General features: G+C 42.4%; 2 protein-coding genes across 3 annotated transcripts; one reads left to right on the forward strand and one right to left on the reverse strand.

Annotated features, from left to right (window-relative positions):
• Window positions 1-2410: 2410 nt before the first annotated feature.
• On the reverse strand, window positions 2411-21922 carry LOC308519499 (uncharacterized protein). Of its 2 annotated transcripts, none has more exons than XM_081091495.1 (4): window positions 21718-21922; window positions 6353-6479; window positions 6093-6159; window positions 2411-5259 (listed from the first exon to the last, which is right to left on the reverse strand). In XM_081091495.1, exons 1-4 carry the CDS (start codon window positions 21718-21720, stop codon window positions 3801-3803), a joined length of 1656 nt encoding a protein of 551 aa, XP_080947621.1. In that variant the 5' UTR covers window positions 21721-21922; the 3' UTR covers window positions 2411-3800. The 2 variants fall into 2 exon arrangements, with proteins under 2 accessions (XP_080947621.1, XP_080947622.1); XM_081091496.1 differs by having other exon boundaries at window positions 2587-5259; window positions 6357-6479; window positions 21718-21899.
• LOC308519707 (non-histone chromosomal protein HMG-14-like) lies at window positions 11675-11971 on the forward strand (the record flags this gene model as incomplete). Its single annotated transcript, XM_081091850.1, is given in 3 exon segments — window positions 11675-11886; window positions 11888-11913; window positions 11916-11971. Coding segments are annotated over 3 exon segments (294 nt in total).
• Window positions 21923-23297: the final 1375 nt, after the last annotated feature.

Raw genomic sequence — 23297 nt, forward strand, 5'->3', positions numbered from 1 at the left:
GTAAATTGCCTGGCATGTGCAGGATGTTGACATTATCATCATGATCATACTTTCTCCTTGGCCAGGCAACTCAGTTGATTAGAATATTGTCCCAATATGCCAAGATTGTGGGTTCATTCACAGGTCACACACAAGAATCAACCAATGATTGCATAAATAACCGGAACAGATTGATGCTTCTCTCTTTCTCTCTCAAATCAACTTTTTTTAAAAGGTTGGGGGAAAAAGTCAAATTTTGTCAGCAAGAGTGGCTTCTTGGAAGAGAGATCCTAACTTTGTTTTCTTGCTAGGTTTGTGTTCTTTAACAATATTCCCAAATTTATAAACCTCAGTTGACCCATAAAGGAGTTAACAAGTTACATATCTTGTTAGGAAGTACGTGATTATAAATTAATATATATGTAATATAGATACTTAACTGAGGTACTTTTTGGAAATGTGCCCAATACAGCAAATTAAATATTTCAGTATTTAGGTTCGACAACTGGTTGCTGGCCTTTACTCCCTGTGGGAAAGAAAATGTCAAACGTCCATCATCACACAGAGCTACTCCATGACCACAATGACTCAAGACAAAAGCAAAGGCATTCATGTCTGCACATGTGATCAAGGAGAACAGGTTTCAAAGGAATAAAAATAACAAATATTGCTTTTCTCACTAATATGATTTGTGCTTCTTACAGTTTTGATTTAGCATGATTTTTTCTGCCTTCTAAAGAAAAATCATTATCATTATGCAAGATAGAATGAAGTTCATTTCCTCACAGAATTCAATGCAGAAATATGTATTGCTTCCTTGAAGGGAAATCAAATTGTCTATCACAAGGCAAAATATAATAAGAAGTCCTTTAAAGGCTGCTGTTACTGTTACATCTCAGGCGTTTATGGTTTCTGATCATGCTTATTTTAATTTATTCCATCACATTTCTCTGTTACTGCAGATGTCATTTTGTTGGTCTTTAGCTCCAGGAACTAAAAATACATGACTGAAGTTTTTAATACTTTGAACGAATAAGAAACTAGTCTGGTCCAAACATTATAGTATACAGATAAGAAAAAATATAATTTCCCTGAGGAAACCATGTCTTAATTGTACACACATGACACTTGTGACTCAGAGTGTATAATGATTAAATGGAAAAAATAACAAATTGATCTGAAAATACATAATTACTATGGGATAATTAAATACATCATCAGGAAATACCAAAACACCATAACATTTCTTAGCATATGAGCGGTAGGGGAAACAGTTAATATTTCATTAAAAATTACATAAGCATTGTGCTAGATGGTTGGGCTCAGTGGATAGAGCGTAAGCCTGCGAACCAAAAGATCCCGGGTTGATTCTGGTCAAGGGCACATGCACTGTTCCAGGCTCAATCCCCAGTAGAGAGCGTACGGGAGGTAGCTGATGAATGATTCTTATCATTGATGTTTCTATCTCTCTCTCCCTCTCCCTTCCTCTCTGAAATCAATAAAAACATTATTTTAAAAAATGCATTTATTAGGAAAAATGCCATAATTTTAATCACATACAACCCAAGATAACTGAAAACGTTGAGAGATTAGGCTCAGCTCTGAGTGACACCACACATCCAGAGTCTGCCTGCAATGAGGAAAGTGCCGATTCTCACATGGAAGGACTGGCTCAGAGCCCTCACTGCAGAAGGTGGTACAAGAACAAACTGTCATGGGGCTCTTTGGCACTGCACCATTGCAGCAGTCACAGTGGCATCTGAATCACAGTCAGTAGTAGAACCAAAAGGACAAGATGATTTCTAGTCAAAGTAGACCTCATGCAAATGCAATCTAGAGAATATTGCGTACCCTTCAGAAAACAGCCTCAGCCATGCAGTCTGCATTTGTTGCCCGGTGGACACCTATGGGCTTGCAGGAAAAACCATCCTATGCTGGATCTTTAATGTTGAATCGTGAACAACTATAAAGCTTACACCCAACATCAATGGAAGTAAAGCAGAGGCTGGCTGTTTTGAGGATATTCTTGGCTGGCAGGGTAAAGATGAGAAAAAAAACCTAAAATATTCTCTTCTTAATATGAACTTCATGGCACAATTTGCAGCCAAAAGCAACACACACACACACACACACAACATGAAAATAATACACAGGGGGACTCTACAGTGAACAGTACCTATGTAAAAATATATGGCAAATAATAGTGAATCTCAAGTTCAATTGAAAATTAAAAAAGAATACATATATGTGTAGGGCCTATTCATTCAATACCTGTCAGGGCACATTACTGGTCAGGGAACATGGCAAGACAACCCATCGATGTTTCTCTCTCACATCGATGTTTCCCTCTACTTCTCTCTGCCTTCCTCACTCTAAAGCATCAATTTAAAGAAACTAGTAAAAAAAGAATGAGTACTGATGATGACCAAATATGTCAAAAGTTTATAGGACTTCTTTAATGCTGTGAGTTTTGGGGAGTATATGACTTAATTTGCAGCAGGCTTACATGTACCAGTTAGTTACACTAATAGGATTTCCTTCCAGTGCAGTTTTCTAGCTACTCTGAAAGTATTTGTTAAAAGGTTTTGTTAAGTTTTTTTTCCAGTTGTTAATTATACAGTGTACATTCTCACATGGTATTGTAGGTATATGAGGCAACATGAAAGTTTTCCTACATTTTTACATTCAATACATTTTTACACTTTGAGTTTTTTCATGACCTTTCCAAGGAAAAGGGACAGCTGAAGGCTTTCCCACCTTCTCTATATGTATACACTATTTCTCCAGGTGCATTCTCACATGTCCAAGAAAGGCTCTCCTGCATTGCTTATGTTCATATACTTACTCTTAGGTGTGAGTCCCTCCATGATTTTGTAAAGAACTAGGATGGCCAAAGGCTCTTCTACAATCTTTACATGACAGGGCTTCTCTTCAGTGAGTTCTGTTATCCTTTACAATAAAATGGAAAAAATGAATGCTTTCTAAAACTCTTACATTTCTAGGGTCCATCCCTAATATGGATTATCATACATGATGGCAGAGCTGAGAGATAAATGAAGGTTCTTTGCTATTCTTTACATTAACAGTGTTTATCAATACATTTTTGTTTTCACATGTCTGTAAAAACTAGTTGGATCCTGAAGGCTTTACGACATTCCTTACATTGCTATGGTTTCTCTCCACTATGAGAATTTTTGTGAATTTGAAAGGATCTGAGATGACTGTAGGTTATCCCACATTTTTTGCATTCATAGGGTTTCTTCCCAGTATACATTTCATGATATTTAAGAGAAAGGATAACAAAAAGGTTTACTTCATTCCTTATTTATGAGGCTTCTTTCCATTATGAATTCTTCTATGTTTTCAAACATGTGACATCCAATGGAAGGTTTTTGCACATTGCTTACATTCTTAAGGTTTTTCCCTAGTATGTGTTCTTCCATGCTTTCTAAGAGACTTGTAGAAACTGAAAGCTTTACCACATTCCTTACATTTATAGAGCTTTTCTCCACTGGGTGTGTTTTCATGTCTGGTCGCATGCAGTAGGCAACCAATTGATGTGCTTCTCTCACATCAATATTGCTCTCTGTCTTTCTCTCTGACTTCCAATATCTCAATGGAAAAATATTCTCAGGTGTGTATTAAAAAACAAAACTAAACAAAACTAGGATGGTCAAAGGCTTTTCTACAATCTTTACATGACAGAGCTTATTTTTAGTGTGAGTTCTTTCAATCCTTATTATTTCTCTCCACTACTAAGAGTTTTTGTGATTTTGAAGGGAACTGGGATGAATAAAGGCTTTCCCTCACAGCTTACATTCTTAGGGTTTTTCCTTATCATGAGTTCTTTCATGACATCGGAGGGAAGTTGGATAAGAGAAAGCTTTACCACAATGGCTACATTCATAGGGTTTTTCCCCAGTATGCACTCTTTCATGAATTCTAAGGAAAGCAGGATAAAGGAAAGTTTTGCCACATTCCTTACATTCATGAGGCTTCTTCCCATCATGACTTCTTTTATGTTTTCCAAGAGAGCTGAGCCAAGTGAAGACTTTCCCACATTGCTTACATTCATAGGGCTTTATCCCAGTATGAGTTCTTTCATGATTTCTAAGGGAATAGTGATGATGAAATGTTTTACCACATTCCTTACATTCATAAGGCTTCTTTCCATTATGACTTTTTTTATGTTTCCCAAGAGAGCTGGGAGAACTGAAGGCTTTCCCACATTGCTTACATTCATAGGGTTTTTCCCCAGTATGAGTTCTTTTATGATATTGGAGGGAAGTTGAATGAGAGAAAAGTTTACCACAAAGCTTACATTCATAGGGTTTTTCCCTAGTATGAGTTCTTTCATGATCTAGGAGAGAAGATTGATAATAGAAACCTTTACCACAATGCTTACATTCATAGCATTTTACCCCAGTATGAGTTCTTTCATGACGTCGACGGGCAACTGAAGAAGAGAATACTTTTTCACAAAGCTTACATTCAAAGGGTTTTTCCCCAGTATGAGTTATTTCATGCTTTCGAAGGGAACAGCAATGACGGAATGCTTTACCACATTCCTTACATTCATGAGGCTTCTTTTCTTCATGACTTCTTTTATGATTTCTAAGAGAACTGAGCAAACTGAAGACTTTCCCACATTGCTTACATTCGTAAGGTTTCTTGCCGGTATGTGTTCTTTCGTGATTTCTAAGAGAAGTGGAACTGAAAGCTTTACCAGATTTCTTACATTGATAGGGCTTTTCTGCAGTATGTGTTCTTTCATTTTCTCCAGAGTACTTGGGAGAACTGAAAGCTTTGCCACGTTGCTTACTTTGACATTGTTTCTCACCACTATGAGTGTTTTTGTGAAGTTTAAAGTAACTAAGATGACTAAAGCCTTTCCCACATTGCTTACACTCATACAGTTTCCCACCAATATGTGTTCTTTCATTATTTCTAAGGGAAGCTGAATAGTGGAAAGCCTTCCCACTGGGGCTGCCTTCATGGCTTTGGATATGTTGGTGATGCTTGAAAGCTTTCTCAGGTTCCTTACGTTTATCATCGTTTTCTTCATATTCCTGACACAGGTATAGTTTGGGTCCAATGTGAGAGCTCAGGTGGTTATTCAAGGATAAATAACCCATGAAGATTTGCCTACACAACTTGGATTTAGGTTGTTTTATTTCAGTAGGAGTTTCCTTTTTTTCATTATGATTTGGAATCTGGCTGAAGTTTTCTCTGCATTGACTACCATCCTTCCTTTTACAGGGTCTCTCTACCATATGACTGCTGTAAAAATCAGAAACATATCATTAATACTCTGTTAACAATTTAATATTTATTAATACCATGACAATGACATTTTCACCATTCTCAAGGGAAATGCAGCGTATCTGGATATCCAATATTTGAATGTAAATATCCTAAAACCTCTAAAATAGGTTGGATCATAGATGTTATGAAAACACTTATAGTCATTAATGGTACTTCTGTATACTGTTTCCAAGTGTAATTATTTTTATACACTAAACATCTAGATCATATTTCAGAAAAAAACATTTGGATGAGAATATTATAAGAGTCAGTAAATTTAAAACTGGGCTGATACAATTGGATTACCTGTTTTAAAGCTTCTTTTGTGGACTGGGCCCATGTGGTCAGTGGTTAAGCATGGATCCACCCACCAGGGTTTTGCTGGTTCAATTCCCCAAAAGGCAATGTGGCCAGACTGCAGACTTATTAACCCCAGTACAGGGCATGCAGGAGGCAGCCAATTGATGTTTCTATCTCTCCCTCTCACCTCCACACACTAAAATCAATAAAAACATTATTTTTGCACCCCCGGTGAGGCTCAGTGGTTGAGCACCGACCTCTGAACCAGGAGATCAGTGTTCAATTCTTGGACAGGGCATATGCCCAGGTTCTGGACTTGATTCTGAGTGTGGGGCGTACAAGAGGCAGCCTTAAATAATTCTCTCTCATCATTGATGTTTCTCTTTCTCCCTTTCTGAAATAAATAAAAAAAACATTAAATATATAAATAAAGAAAATAAATATATAAAAACATATTGTTTAAAAAAGCAAAGATGCTCTTAATGCTTTTTCATGTCAATGCGACTCACCTCATCCCATGGTTTTCATACTGATCTTCACTGACATGGTCTTCACATTTTTCTTCCAAAATACATGCTAGAAAAAGCATTATAAACTATTAAAGAATATAAAAAATGATTAAATTTCAGGTACACAATGAACTGTGACAATGCCCAGTTTATCAATGTATTCATTCCCCTTTTCACATTTCAGTTCTTAAAACAAGATTGATGAGCAAACAACATTTGTTTTGTAATTGATTAAATAAGTAAGAAGGTGTGATCACTACCTACTGATGCCAGGTTCCAGAAGGTTTCCTGCATCACATCTGTGTAGAGTTTTTTCTGGTTTGGATCCAGGAAAGCCCACTCCTCCATGGTGAACTCCACGTTAACATCCTCAAAGGCCACTGTGTCCTAAAACATCCCACATACGTATACAGGAGGAAGGATGAGAGAGATAGCACAAGAGATCTATATATAACTCCTAAGTTCATAAATGACATGTGCTCCCCAACATTCATTCTATGACTTGGGTATCAGACTATTATTTATTGGCCACACTTACTTCCTCATGAACACATGGAATTATTGCCATGTGGTTTTCTTATTGTGATCACTTCATTGCTCTCTAATGTCAGGGTAAAGAGCACTTTGAAAAAGATAACAAAATATGTCTATTTTAAGTACATCAATTCCTGGTGAGAAAACTCATCTCCTTTAGAACCACCATATGATGCAGCATTCCAGGAAGCACACTATCGTATCTGTATAACGTTCTAATGACTATAAATACAATAAAGGCCTGGAAGGTTTTTCTTCTTTTTCTAGTATATGTTTTATTAATTTTAGAGATGAAGGGAGAGGGAGAGAGAGAGATAAAAACATCAATGATGGGAGAGAATCTTTGATCAGATGCCCCCCTACATACCCCACACTTGTGATGGAGCCCACAACCCAAGCCTGTGCTCTGACCGGGAATCAAACCATAACCTCCTGGTTCATAGGTAGATGCTCAACCACTGAACCATGCCAGCCAGGTTAGAAGCTTTTTCTTCTATTCTCATTACCAAACACGAGAGGCCAGGAGGTATGTGAAAATTCAACTTGTAACAAAATGTAATTGGTCATATCATCCTGAAGTACTCCAGATTATTATAAGTGTTTAGCTCTACCTGGTTGAACGAAAATATTCTTTTGGAGATGTATGAATTATCATTTGTTTATATAATATTTATTTCTGACTCAGTTTGACCTTCTTTTGCCTGTCTCATTTCATGGAGCTAAGAAGTTATCAGAGTTAGAGCTTAGGCATGAGGAAAGCAGGGCAACTTAGACTCTACAAAAGTCCTCCCACTCATGAGCCTGAGGGTTACTTAATACAAATTTTTAGGACACATAGACAGATCACACAAAAGAAAAGTCTTTACAGCAAAACAGTAACACTGTAAGCTGGGCCTTGACCTTGAGGCACAATTTAAGACTTGACATGTACAATGGCCTTCATTGCAATCCATAATATTTTCATGTTGAATTGGCATGATTACAAAATACATAAAGTGCCAGGGAGGTATTAAAAATATCAGGGGGGACATTTATAAAGATTTGTCTAACCACTATGTTCTACACCTGAAATGAATACAAAATAAAATTAAATGTAATTTGTAATTGAAATGTAAACTTTAAGTGGAACATATATGGTGTTCATGCATAGGAAGAATTAATATCATTAACATGTCCATACTACCCAAAGCAATTTATACATTCAATGCAGTTCCTATCAAGATACCAATCATATGCTTGACATAACTAGAACAAATATTCCAAAAATTCATATGGAACCACAAAATACCCCAAACAGCCACAGCAATCTTGAGAAAGAACAACAAAGCTGGACAAGTCATACTACCTAATATTCAATTATACTACAAGGCCATTGTAACCAAAGCACCATGGTAATGGCATAAAAACAGATGTAGATCAATGGAACAGAACAGAAATCCCAGAAATAAACCCATGGATTTATGGTCAAGTAATACTTGACAAAGAAGGCAAGAGCATACAATGAACAGACTATTTAAGTCTATTCAATAAATGGTGTTGGGAAAATTGGGGAGATACATGCAAAAAAAAAAAATGAAACTATACCAGCTTCTTAGAACATACACAAGAATAAACTCAAAATGGATTAAAGACTTAAAAGTAAAGCTCAAGCCCTAACCAGTTTGGCTCAGTGGATAGAGCGTCAGCCTGCGGACTGAAAGGTCCCAGGTTCGATTCCGGTCAAGGGCATGTACCTTGGTTGCGGTTACATCCCCAGCTGGAAGTGTGCAGGAGGCAGCTAATCAATGTTTCTAACTCTCTATCCCTCTCCCTTTCGTTCTGTAAAAAATCAATAAAATATATATATATATAAAAAAAAAGTAAAGCTGAAAACCATAAAAATCCTAGAAGAAAACACAGGCAGTAAAATCTTGAACATTTCTCCTGGAAATATTTTTTTCTGATATATCTCCTCTGGAAAGGGAAACAAAAGAAAAATAAACAGCCCTAACTGGTTTGGCTCAGTGGATAGAGCATCAGCCTGCGGACTGAAGGGTCCCAGGTTTGATTCCGATCAAGGGCATGTACCTTGGTTGTGGGCACATCCCCAGTAAGGGGTGGGCAGGAGGCAGCTGATGGATGTTTCTCTCTCATCAATGTTTCTAACTCTCTATCCCTTTACCTTCCTCTCTGTAAAAAATCAAAAATATATTTTGAAAAAAGAAAAATAAACAATTTGGACTATATCAAACTAAAAGGAAATCACCAACAAAATGAAAAGACAACTAACTGAATGGTAGAACATATTCCACAATGAAATGTCTGATAAGGGGTTAATTGCCCAAAATGTATAAAGAACATATACAATCCCTGGCCACTATGGCTCATTGATTAGTGTCTTGGGTTCGATTCCCGGTCAAGGGGATGTACCTGGATTGCGGGTTCAGGTTTGTTCCCTGACCCAATCAGTGAGTGTGGGAGGCAGCCAACCAATGTGTCTCTCACAACAATCAATGTTTCTCTCTCTCCTTTCCTCCCGTCTCTCTAAAAAAACAAACAACTAATGGAAAAATATTCCTCAGATGAGGATTAACAACAACAACAAAAATTTATACTACTCAACACCAAAACCCCCACAATCCAATTAAAAAATAAGCAAAGGACCTGAATAGACACGTCTCTAAAGAGGGCATATAGATGGCCAATCCAATTAAAAAATGGACAGCCCTAGCCTGGTGACTCAGTTGGTTGGAGCACTGTCTTGTACACCACAAGTTTGTGGGTTCACTTCTCAGTCACGGCACATATCCCAGTGGTGGGTTAGATTGCAGGTTGGGGTGTGTATGGCAGGCAACTAATTGATGTATCTCTCTTTCCCTCTCCCTTCCTATTTTTCCAAAAGCAATAAAAAAACATATCTGGAGAGAATTTTTGTTAAAAAGGAAATAAAAGAACACAAAAAGAACCCAGCATATATATCCTATCTAATAATAGACAAACATGGTAATTAACCGTATCTTTACTACCAGCACCATTGGCTGATCAGTGATATGCAAATTAACCGCCAACAAAGATGGTGGCTAATTTGCATACTACAGGCAGGGCGGGACACCGGGAGCCACAATCCAGGCCCCCATGTACGACCCCAGGAGCTGCCGGAAAGCCAGGCCGCAGGCAAGGTGGCCCCCGGGACCCAGGAGCCGCCTTGCCTGTGGCCCGTGATCGTGATCGTGATCGTAGAGCCAGGCTGCAGGCAAGGCGGCCCCCTGGAACCCAGGAGCCGGTCAGCGAGGTCTGCAGATGAAGCAGCGATCAAGCTAGGAGGGGGAGGGTGGGGGGGCGGAAGGAACTACAGGAGCAGCTCTGGCCAGAGACTGAAGACTCCGGCCGGAGCGAGGAGCAAAGACTGAAGGCTCCAGCCGCAGCGAAGATTGTGTCCAGAGCGAAGATGGAAGGCGGTGTCCAGAGTGAAGGTCTGGGTCCCGGGTGCCAGAGGAAAACTGGTGCTGGCAGCCAGGGGAAAGAAGGCCTATTGCACGAATCTTCGTGCAATAGGCCTCTAGTGTGTGTGTGTGTGTGTGTGTGTGTATTTTTTTTTTTAAATGGGCAAAGGACCTGAATTGACACTTCTCCAAAGAGAACATAGGGATGGCCAATAGACATGAAAAATGCTAAAAGTCACTGATTATCAGTGAAATGCAAATTAAAACCACACTGAAAAATCACCTCACACCTGTCAGAATGGCCATCATCAATAAATCCACAGTTGACAAGTATCAGTATGGAGTTTCCGTGAAAAATTAAAAATGGAACTGCCTCATGAGCCAGAGATTCCACTTCTGGGAATATATCCAAAGGAACTCCAAAACACCAATTCAAAAGAAAATATGCACCCCTATATTCATTGTAGCATTATTTTTTTTAAAATATATTTTATTGATTTCTTACAGAGAGGAAGGGAGAGAGATAGAGTCAGAAACACCGATGAGAGAGAAACATCGATCAGTTGTCTCCTGCACACCCCCTACTGGGGATGTGCCCACAACCAAGGTACATGCCCTTGACCAGAATCAAACCTGGGACCTTTCAGTCCTCAGGCCAACGCTCTATCCACTGAGCCAAACCAGCCAGGGCTGTAGCATTATTTTTAACTAGAGGCCCATTGCATGAAAATTCATGCACTGGTGGGGGGGTCCCTCAGCCTGGCCTGCCCCCTCTCACAGTCCAGGAGCCCTCCGGGGCAGGAGGCGACCTGGGGATCAGGGGAAGACAACACCCCATCACACCTCTGCTACTGCCATTGCCAGCAGCGTAAGCCTCGGCCGGCCCTGGTTACCTGAGCCTCGGGTAGCCCTGGGTGGCTAAGGGGCTGAGGGGACTGGGGGACTCCGGAGGCAGGCAGGGCTGAGGGGACTGGGCACCGCCATCTTTGAGGGAATTAGCATATTCCCTCCTTATTGGCTATGGGCACTGCCATCTTTGAAGGTGTGGCAGTCAATTAGCATATTCCCTCCTTATTGGCTGTGGGCGCCGCCATCTTTGTGATGGCATGAGGGTCAATTAGCATATTCCGCTTTATTAGATAGGATAGACAAGATTTGGAAGCAGCAAGCCCTGACCAGTGTGGCTCAGTTGGTTCAGTGTCATCCTGTGTACCAACGGGTTAGCCATTCCATTCGCAGTGGGGGTGCATGCCCAGGTTGTGAGCTGGATCCCCAGTAGAGGGCGTGCAGGAGGCCGCAGATAGATGTCTTATTCTCACATCAATGTTTCTCTCCCTCTCCCTCTCCCTTTCTCTTTCTATAACCATACAAAAATGTTTTTTAAAAAATTTTAAAGAAAAGATCTGATAGCTGCTCAAGTGCCCACCATAGGTGGATGGATAAAAAAAGCTGTGGTAGCCTTGGCCAGTGTTGCTCAGGGGTTAGAGCATCAGCCCCCACACAGAGGTGTCTAGGTAGGGTTCAATTCCCCATCTAGGGGTTGTACCTGAGGCAGCCCAGGTTGGAGAAGCCACTAGGCGCACAGAAGCCTTCAGGCAACCAGCATGCGCCTGCCCTGCTGCCAGGATGCCCAGGAGGAAGGTCAGCTCTGCTGAGGGGGCGGCCAAGGAGGAGCCCAAGAGGAGGTCGGCGAGGTTGTCAGCCAAACCTGCTCTTGCAAAGTGGAAGCAAGGCCAAAAACAGGCAACAGGGAAGGATATATTTGCAGACAAAAAAGAGCAAACAAAAGGGAAAAGGGGAACAAAGGGAAAGCAGGCAGAAGTGGCTGACCAGGAACTGACTACCTGCGGAAAACAGAAAGACTAAAAGGAGGAGATGCCAGCCTCCGATGAAGCAGACGGAAAAGAAGCCAAGTCTGACTAATATCACGTATCTTGTCTTATCCGTGGCCCCTGTCTCCCTTCTTGTACAATCCAGAGGAATATTTTTATCAACTATTTTGTAAATGCAAGTTTTTTAGTAGCCCTAGAAACATTTTTAAGAAGGAGGGAATTCCACCTCATTCCACTTTTTAAAGTGTAAATGCTTTTTTTAAAAAAAAGATGAAATCATTTGCTGCTTGTTTATTTTTTGGTACAACCAGAAAAAAAAAATGGAATATTGAATATGGGAGGTTTTGATTGTCTTGGTTGTCAGCTTAACATTTCATAGATGGGGGTAGTTTTTATATCCAATAATACAAAGCATACTAAATGGCAATTTGGGATCGGTAATGCATTTGCTATGTCTTGAACATTTTTTTAATATATATTTTTATTGATTTCAGAGATGAAGGAAGAGGGAGAAAGAGAAAGAAACATCAGTGATGAGAGAGAATCATTGATTGGCTGCCTCCTGCACGCCCCACACTGGGGATTGAGCCCACAGCCTAAGCATGTGCTTGACCTGGAATCGAACCATGACCTCTTGGTTCATAGGTGGATGCTCAGGAGCCATACCAGCCGGGCTCTTGAACATTTTAAATTACTTCTATTCACATGTTTTTGGTAGAATTGTTTCCTAAAGAAAACCACTGCTTGACCTGGGCTCTCCCTATCAGAATTTTGTGCCTCTGTAACATCACTGATGTGGCAGTTTTCCTAGTAAGTTTGTTAATGTGCAGTGAAAGATTGGAACTTTGATTATGTAGTATATATGATATCAAATTGTGAGTTAGTGGGACTTTGATGTAACAGTGTTTCAACATTTGAAGATATTGGTACTTGATACTCTACTGAGGAAAATTAGCCTCCAAATTTTAAGCTGGAAAGTCACTGGAATAACTATAAAAGAATCAAAAGCATAATTCCCCTAAATGCTGGTCCCCAAAAGAGATCAATAACCCATTGACATCTGTGTGTGGGGAACAGAGAGAAGGTTCCCACTCACCACTTCTGATGCAAAAAAAAAAACACACACAAAACAATGATCTATTCAGTAGAGCAATGACAAAATAGGAAAACCTCGCTTATATTAGGTCCAGGGAGAGTAAGGAGTAAGACAAACTGTCTGGTTCAGCCCTAAGTATTTTTTTCTATAGAGGATCAATAGTGCTTGTTCATAACACAGTGCATAGCAAAGTACCTTGTCTGGCCCTAGCTGGTTTGGCTTAGTGGATAGAGCGTCAACCTGCAGACTGGAGGGCCCCAGGTTTGATTCAGGTCAAGGGCACATGCCCAGGTTGCAGGCTTGATCCCCACTAGGGGGAGTGCAGGAGGCAGCCGATCAATGATTCTCTCTCATCATTGATGTTTCTATCTCTCTCTCCTTCCCCCATCCTCTCTAAAATTAATAAAAAATACATGTTTTTAAAAAGTACCTTGTCTGTAAATAATAGTGCACATTAGCAAACCCAAAATTGCTTATTCTAGAAATGCTTGCTCACAAAGTTCATTTCCTGCTAGTATCAAGGTACTAAGATTTGGGAATAACCCCATAAACTTAACATATATAAGTACCTCCATTTGCATAAAGCGTTTATGCACACAATACGGTATAGAGCAAACTCCTATTTTCCTTTATAGATGCTATGATTTTGTTACATGTTCAGCCTATGCGATCAGGCCCCAAACACTCTGAGAACTGAGTCTCTGGGGTGCTTCCATGGTAGACAATAATTCACAGGTGTATTCAACTTTTTCTTTGGAGAACTGAGCCCATCCTATGTTATTATACTCAGAGACATTATTTGGAAGCTTGCTCCTGGCTTCCTCCAAATTACTAATAAATTTCATTCAGTATTAAATAAGAATAAGACCATAGCCCTGGCTGGTTTGGCTCAGTGGGTGAAGTGTTGGCCTGTGGACTGAAGAGTCCCAGGTTCAATTCTGGTCAAAGGAAAATGTCCCAGGTTCGATTCCAGTCAGGGGCACGTGCCTGGGTTACAGGCTCGATCCCCAGTAGGGGGCTTGCAGGAGGCAGCCAATCAATGATCTCTCTCATCATTGATGTTTCTATTTCTCTCTCCCTTCCTCTCTGAAATTTAAAATAAATGTTAAAAAAAAAAAAAAAGAATAAGACCTTAATAGGAAAATTAAAAAATTGTGTATTGGATAATGTCAAAGTAGAATGAAATAAGTGAAAAGATGGCATGTATCACCCAGATGTCATGTCTCCCAAATAATATCTGTATCAAATCTCAAAAATCCCCAAACCAGACTCTTCTGGCATCAACAAAAACTAACCTTCAAAACTAATAGAGGAAAAAATGTCCAAAAGTGGACATTCTTCCGAAGAATAAAGAGGGCCCTGGCCGGGTAACTCAACTGGTTAAATAAGTCGAAAAACAAATCGATGTTTCACTCTCTACCTGCCTTTCTCTATCTAAAATCAATAAATATAAAAAAAGGAAGAAAGCAGTGGTCTACCTAACATACATAAAATATTTTTAAGCTAAAATATTCCAGGTGGTACAGTATTAGTAGAGAGAAAAACAAACAGACCAAGGGGAAGAAAGGTGTCTTCCATGGGCTAGCATTTAAGATGATCAAAGATAATTCTTTAAGTTGGTCAAGGACAGAGCAGACATTGTAGAGGAGTGGCAAATATCATGAACACTTTAATTCATGGGACAGATATAGACGTTATTTAACTGGGAAAAAATGCATTGTATTCCCTTCTATTCCATGGGCAATAGCCAATTCATTGTAGATTTAAATGTGAAAGATAAAACTGGGCCACTTCTAGGAGTTACAGGTAAATGATTTATTGACACAAGGGAGAATATTCTCATATAAGAAAAGAGTGATAAATTTAAATACATTAAATTTAAGGTAATTAAAAAGTAGACAAAAAAGGGGGAGAAAAATATCTATAATACATGCAATATAAAAGGGTTAGTTTTCAGCCCAGCCAGCGTGGCTCATGGTTGAGCGTCGACCTATGAACCAGGAGGTCACAGTTCAATTCCCGGTGGGGGCATGTGCCTGGGTTGCAGGCTCAATCCCCAGGGAGGGGCGTGCAGGAGGCAGCTGATCAATGGTTCTCTCTCATCATTGATGTTTCTATCTCTCTCTCCCTCTCCCTCTCCTTTCCTCTCTGAAATCAATAAAAACATATATTTTTTTAAAAAGGGTAGTTTTCAGAGTAAAAGTGAACAGACACGTAATTTAAAAATGGAGAAAGAAGCAAAACATAATTAACAGAAGATGAAAGATCACATATAAAAATGTTTATTACTTTGGTATTAAGAGGATATGAAAAAGCTCTGGTGTAAAATGATACTGAATTATAACGTTGTACACCTGAAACATGTTAATAACCAATGTTAGCTCAATTTTTTTAAAAGTGCTGTAAACTGATTTTTTTTTAAATCTGGAGGATTTATCAATAGAATAATAAATAAAGCAGAAACTGAAGGACTTATATGCCTGCATATAAGCATAACCAATGGACATAAGACACTGGGGGGTAGGGGAGGCCAGGGGATTGTCAATGGTGGGGGGAAAAAGGAGACATATGTAATACCCCTTGTAATACTTTAAGCAATAAAAAATAAATAAATAAATAAAGCAGAGTATTACATAATATGCAACATTACCTATTCTAAAACTGTTATTATCTCCTGCACAGGTAGGTGGAAGCCCACCCAAAATTTGGTTCAGATGTGTACACAAATAACAACACACACACCTCGAGGGTATGAAAGGGCTTGACTTTCATAATGGAAGTGTCTGGGGAGAGCAGGGCAGGCCTCTCAAGTGGCTGAGTGTTGACCTATGAACCAGGAGGTCACAGTTCAATTCATTCACTGTTATATTCATTAGCACCACCTAAGATCATCAAAGGTACCTGGCTTAAATTTATGCGGCTCCAGGTATAACTGTAATTTGAGACTGTGCTAGGGGCAGGAGCCTGACAACAAAGAATTACTAAGTAGGCTGAGGGGCAGGGACCATGGGAGAGAAAAATTGCTAATTATCTCGCTAGAAAAGCAATGTGTTATGATTGAACCCAGCCAGGTGTGACCCTGCTCGTAAATTTTATGTAAACTTTTTACCCTGCCAGTACCAGGAACGGCTAATGAACCGCTTTGCAGTTTGTTTTTTCTTTTTTAAAAAAATACTTTGTAGTATTGCAGATAAAAGGTCTTGCTGTACTCTTGGTCTGCACTGCAAGCTGTGGGTTCTTACGGGAAGGACACGGCTAGCAGTCAGCTGGTCAGCTTAATAAAGGCTCTTAAAATTTAAATTCTGAGTCGGTGGTCTATCTCGCTGAGCTAACCCATAACAAGACCTAGTACAGATGAACTGCTTGAAGGTTTGTGAACAAGTGTATTACAGCAAAATTGATTCAGAACCTATGTTGCAGAGGCCCCAAAGCCAAGTAGTGTACCTTTACCTGTTTTGTTGTGTAAATTTTTAAATATAGTTTTAATTTTCAATTGGTTCTAATTCTGAATATTTTTCTTTGGGGGGGGGGGGCAAGGGGGGGCTCCTTCCTTTGGTCCTTCTCTGATTTGAGTTTTTGTGGATATACTTGGGGGAGGGTGTCCTCTCTACCCTGGCATTTATACAGTTTTCCTCCAGAGGCCTCATAGCAGAGCCATCAGGGTTAGGAACCACCCCATGACAAGTAGTTGCTTTGCAAGTTTTAAAGAACCTGGAGTTGCCCTAGCCGGTTTGGTTCAATGGATTGAGCATCAACCTGCAGACTGAAGGGTACCGGGTTCGATTCCAGTCAAGGGTACACGCCCCAGGTTATAGGCTTGATCCCCAGTAGGGGGCCATGCAGGAGGAAGCCAATCAATGATTCTCTCTCATCACTGTTTCTATCTTTCCCTCTCCCTTCTTCTCTGAAATCAATAAAAATATATTTAAATAAAATAAAATAAAATAAAATAAAATAAAAGACCCTGGAGTTAAGTCAGGTATACAGCTGTACCACAGTGAGGCCATGGGTTTGTCCCCTGAAGCCTGAGGGTCAGGATCTGTGTTGTAGTAAAGGCAGGGGCAGCAGCAGCAGAGGTACTAAGAGTCCTGGGGAGCCTCCTGGTATTAGAGGGGTGGAATGGCTGCCTTTCCTTCTCTTCTCTTTCTCTCTATTTAAATAACTGCTCTTTCAGAAGTGGCACCTCTTGTACAGGTGTACTCACCCTCTTCAACCCTCATCCCTGGAGTATGTCTCAGCTTCACTCCAACACAGAGATAAATTCTGGCAAAGACATCAGGACCACGTTAAAGAGGGCCCCGATACCATACTCTGCCTGCCAGTTGCCTAGAAACGCATGAAAGCTCCCACTCTGGTACATAGAAGTGAGGCACAACAGGCTCAGCAATGCCACATGGGGCAGCACAGCTCCCAGCACCATCCGCCCAGCACCCAGCAGCCACAGGTCAGCAAGTCTGAGAAACAGAAGACAGACCCACACGGCTGGTAATGTAGGGATGTGCTGTTCCTGGCAGCAACTTCAAGCGTCATGTTCACCTGCAGAGGCGTGGATGAGAGTGATGCTGGTGTGTCACACCCCTCACACCCACACCAGGAGAGCAGGACAAGCCTTAAGCCCTAACTGGTTTGGCTCAGTGGATAGAGCGTCGGCCTGTGGACTGAAGGGTCCCAGGTTCGATTCCGGTCAAGGGCATGTACCTGGGTTGCAGGCACATCCCCAGTGGGAGATGTGCAGGAGGCAGCTGATCGATGTTTCTCTCTCATCAATGTTTCTAACTCTCTATCCCTCTCCCTTCCTCTCTGAAAAAAATCAATAAAATATATTTTTAAGAAAAGCCTTAGGACTCACATAGAGGTCTCAGGAGGGCCGGGCTGGCCTCTCAAGCACCTGAGACCTGGCTTCAGAGCCAGAAATGGAGCCTGGTGTGGTCATGTGGGGCCTCGAAGATGGGTCCTGGGCAAGAGTTCTGCACAGGCAGGGATTCTGTGGTTTGAATCACCTGCCTGCTCTATAGGAGACACCACCCAGGCTTTCTTATCAGCTTGTTCAAGTAGGAGGCAATAGGGACAAGAGCGGCTGAGGCTCAAGCTGTCAGCAGGCAACCATGAAAAAGTGCCTAGTCCAGCTGCTTATCACAAGGCAAGAAAAACCCTGTGGAGCTTGCGCTCTGCTGAGGAGTCCGCTGCCTGGGCAGGGGTGTAGAGGTCTGTGCAGACTCTGAGGTGTCAATGACTGAGCTGTGTGGCTCCGAGGCAGGGGTCATTCCCCAAAGTGTCCCATGAACCTGACTATGCCTCCCTCAGGAGAGACCCCCTAGAGACCCACTCTCTGGGCTCCATGCAGCCCCACCCGCCCGACTCCTGGTAGTTCCACCTTCCAGGGGTCTGGGCAGAATCCAGGACAGACTGAGTTGTTTGTGCAGGGGTGAGGGCCACTCCACCCACCTTCCCCAAAGCTTGATGGGCACCTCCCCCCTCAAGGGAGATCCCCTAGCCCCACCTTCTGACTCTAGGTGGCTCTGCCCTACAGAGATGGGCCTCCTGGAGAATCTGGCACAGACTGAGTTGTGTGGCTCTAGGTCTGGGGCCATTTTTCCTTACCAGATACGACCCATACAGAGTCCTTCCTTCACATGGCCAAATTCTGGTCTGTTTGCGCCTGATAAACTCTGCTGGCCTCACCCTGAGGACTTCCCGAGGCTCTGCCCCACCACAAAGGTGTGCGAGCATCCAGGGGTAGTGGCTAGACTTGGTATACACTGGGATGTTTGCTAAGCAATGATCAAAACTGTATTGGAGGGGACTGGAGTAACAAGTGCTGGAGGGACCAGCATATGTGGGCAGTGAGTCTTAAGTTGGACTTTTCTATCCTGCAGATTCATTTTATTTATTTATTTATTTATTTATTTATTTAATTTATTTTATATGTGTGTGTGTATGTGTGTGTGTGTGTGTGTGTGTGTATGTGTATTTCAGAGAGGAAGGGAGAGGGAGAGAGAGATAGAAACATCAATGATGAGAGAGAACCATTGATTAGCTGCTTCCTGCATGACCCCTACTGGAGATCAAGCCCACAACCCAGGCATGTGCCCTTGACCGGAATTGAACCCTTCAGTCCACAGGCCAATGCTCTATCCTCTGAGCCAAACCAGCTAGGGCCTGTAGGTTTATTTTTTTTAAATGTAGAAATTCATATTCTTTATTTTTATCTTTTGCACTTAGGGAACCATTCTAGGCTTTAATTCCTTTAAATAACAACAGGTACAGACCTGTTATAATAACAGATACAAACCACACACAATGTAAATTTCCAAATCTCTTGCTAAGAGGCTATTCATCTAGTTTGCCCTTCCTCTATGTCTCACAGGGATATTTTCATGAATAAGTAACATATTCAACAATGCAAGAGGGGTATGAGTTTAGCTCCTAAAATGTATTGACGTTTCAGAGCTTTACATGAGCTTTTAATAGCTGTCCTCACATCAATTAAAATAAAAATGCAGTTGCTACCATTTTAAATGTTAGAGGTCTCTAGAGACATGCCCAGACAAACACTGATCTAAAAGTAATAAAAATGTGCCTGAAAACTTAAATACCTTCTTCCCACATCTTGAATTTCTATAGCCTATAAAAAAAAAAGAAAAAGAAAAAACTATTTGCTTTTACAATTTCCTTGATTTATCCACCTTGTAACCTTCAATTAACCGATATTGTCAGAATCCAAGCGCTCAGGGAAACTAGATTCAAAGGCTGCACTATTCGGTGGATAAGGGACCCAAAGGAAAGAAACACATAGGTTGGATTCAGCTCAGATGAGCAGCCTGCTCCCACAGGACAGAAGGGGAGCCACTTTCAGAAGGTTCCACATCCTGTACTCTCCAGATTGAGACAGAAAGAAACCCTGGAGAGGGCCAGTCCCTGGGGGAGGAGCGAGGGACACCTGAGCAGCCCCAGGAGTGAAGCTCCAACCCTCTCTTCTCCCCGGGGAATAACAGAAATGTGGAGGTAACCAGTTGATGTGTCTCTCTCAAGTCAATGTTTCTCTCTGTGTCTTTTCCACTTCTCTCTCCCTTCCACTCTCTCTAGAAAACAATGGGGGGAAAATACCCTGGGGTGAGAAATAAAAAAGTTTGTTGTTGAACAATATGCTCTTTTTTAAAAAACAACAACAACAATATACTCTTTTATGCGGGCAGCAGCCTCAGAGGTCTTCGGTTGACTGTGCCTGTTGATTGCATCATTGCCTCCTGGGCTTGATTGAATCTGTTGTTTTGTAAATTTCCTGGCCTAAGTGTACACTGTGATAAAGTCTACAGTCGTGCACAGTAACGTCCTAGGCCTTCAAATTCACTCATCAATCACTGACTCCTGCAGAGCAGCCTCCAGTCCTGGAGCCCATTCAGGATCAGTGCCCCACACGGATGTACCATTTCCTACCTTGCACACCACATTTTTACTGCACCTTTTCATAAATGCTTCCTACCATTGCATTGCAATTGCTTACAGCATTCAGTACAGCAACGTGTTGTGTTGTACAGGTTTTTAGGCTAGGAGCAAAAGGCTATACCATATAGCCTAGGTGTGCAGTAGGCTACACCATGCAGGTTTGTACAAATTGTGTAAATTGCCTAAGATGTACTCCCCAGGCTAAAGGGTATATGAGTGTATTTAAAAAAAAAAAAAAAGAAAAAGAAAAAAAAATTTTTTTTTTAGTGTTAAGTTTTAATTGATTTCAGATGGAGAAAGGTAGATGGAGAAATAGAAACATGTTTGAGAGAAAAACATCAATTGGTTGCCTCCTGCAGGTCCCCTCCTGGGGATGGAAGCCCCCAATCCTGGCATCCTGACCCTGAATCCTCCTGATGCATGAGAGGATGCTCAACCAACTGAGCACACCAGCTGGGTGTGCAGTTTCAACCTCTCCCAGGAATAAAATTTTATACCAATCACTCTGTAATTCCTAGTCAAGACTAATCTGCCTAATAAGACTCCAGCTGTTCCTTCCCCTAAGGAACGGTGACTCTGCCTGAAGCAATCCTTTAACCTCCTTTCTGCCTTTTGTAAACGCCTTCCATTGTGAACAGCTCCTCTGAGATTTTATTTTCTAGATAAGATGCAGCCCTTTTCGGGAAAGGGGAATCAAGCCAGTTAGACCTTCCAGTTCACTCAGTTGAATTTTGTTTTTAACCGTTTGAAAAGCACCACAAAACAAATAGCTGATAAAGACGCTGTGACTCAGAGAAGGAAGATGGCGGTTAGGATTCGGGGGAGAGCCTGGAAATGCAGGCACTTGTTGCAGAGCTAGGCCTGGGGGGCAGGGGGTGGACGTGAGAGCCTGCTCCACAAGCATCAAAACTCAGGAGAAAACGGGGTCCTTCTGGGGAGAAAGGAGGGACAGGGGGCCCCACAGACCACAGCTCCTCCCGTGCACGAACCGCGGGGGCCGAGTCACCATTGTCCCCATGACCCTCCCCGTGGTCCCCGCACCGACTGCGGAGCCGCGGGGATGAGGGTGCAGAGCTGCCCAGACGCGCTCCGCAGCCCAAGGCCCTGCCGCGGGGACACACTGGACGCCCGGGTCCCGGCTGGGCCCCGCCCTGCGAGCCCGAGGGGCCTGCAGTTTCAGCGGAGCCCCCGGCGCCTCGGTCCGCAGGCTCCGGACCTGACCGTGGAGAGACGGTCCCGCCACGGCGGCTCCACCCGCGCCTCCTCCCCGTCCCCGCGCCCGGCCGCACACTCACCATTTCTGGTTCCTGGGCCTCCCGAGTCCGCCTGCAGCTCCCAACGCCTTACAGGTCGCAGCTCCACACAAGCGGGCAGAGCAACCTTCGGTTTTAAGGGCAAGAAAAGTGCCGGCCGGATCTCAGCCGGAGCCAGCAGGCCTTCCGCGCGGTTGCAGCTATAGGTGCCCCCACCCGCTCCCAATAGCCCCACCCACCTGGCGCCCAGCTCCGTGACCGACACTTCTCACGACATCGCCCCCTAGCGCCTGAGGTGCACAGGCCTGCGCCCAAAGCGGCCAGATCTCCTGTCCAGGGACATTTGCACTGAGAGGCAGCGCTGAGATTCCCAGGGAACAGTGGTCCTTCCTTGCAAACACACACACTGAAAAGGCACCTAAGGAATCTGGCTCCATTTTCATCTTTGTTGACACTGGAGTCTGACTTGTGGATTTACAAAAAGGTGCACAGGCTCAGGTAGTAGGGATGCATTAGGTGGGTATCTTTCCAGAACTACAGTCAGATTCCCAAAAAGAGCATTGAAACCAAAAACAAACCATCCTTTCCGTGGAAAAAATAAAGGTGACTTCTGGATATTTAGAATGGTTGACTTTTTAAATATATATATATATATATATATATATATATATATATATGTATTCATTTCAGAGAGGAATGAAGAGGGAGAGATAGAAACTGTTAGGCACATTCTTGCACTCCGTTGTGCCCTGCTGGGGGCTCTTGCCCCTCCCTGCGATTTTCCTATCATTCTCATTGTAGGTTTCATGATAACGGTCTTCGGTTTGCAGTAAACCGCCTCACCCAGTTCCCAGCGGGCCGCCTACACCTGGCCCCCACCTGCACCTGGTCCGACTGGGTACTCTGACTGACCTTCACTAGAGACATAAATATCCCGCTCTCCCTACTCTGCCCGGCTGACGCCCACACAATAGTCTCAGCCGCTGTGAGACAAGGTAATAAAGTTTCTTAAATTCTCACAACGTCTCTTGGCCTGGCTCCTTTTGGCATGGATCTCACAGAAACATCACTGATGAGAGAGAGTCATTGATCAGCTGCCTCTTGCACACCCCACACTGAGGTCTGAGCCTACAACCCGGGCATGTGCCCTGATCAGGATTCGAACTGTGACCTCCTGGTTCATACATCAACGCTCAACCACTGAGCCATGCCGGTTGGGAAGAATGGTTAACTTTAAAAAATGGTCCTGACATACCCTCCCGTGTGGCTCAGTGGTGGTCACAGTTTGATTCCCAGTCCAGGGCACTTGCCAGGTTTGCGGACTGATCCCCATTAGGGGGCGGAGGCAGCCCTGGAGGATTCTCATCATTGATATTTCTATCTCCCTCTCCCTTTGCCTTCCTCTATGACAATAAAAACATATTTAGCCCTAGCTGACTTTATTCAGTGGTTAAGAGCATCAGCCCTTGGACTGAAAGCCCATGAGTTCCATTCAGGTCAAAGGCACTACCTTGGTTGTAGGCTCCATCCAACCCCTGGGCAGGCACCTGCAGGAGGCAACTAACGGATGTGTCTCTCTCACATCCATGTTTCTCTCTGTCTCTATACCTTCCTTCCACTCT

The sequence above is a fragment of the Myotis nattereri genome, assembly GCF_964212035.1.
Source record: "Myotis nattereri genome assembly, chromosome: 5".
Classification (NCBI taxonomy): Eukaryota; Metazoa; Chordata; class Mammalia; order Chiroptera; family Vespertilionidae; genus Myotis; species Myotis nattereri.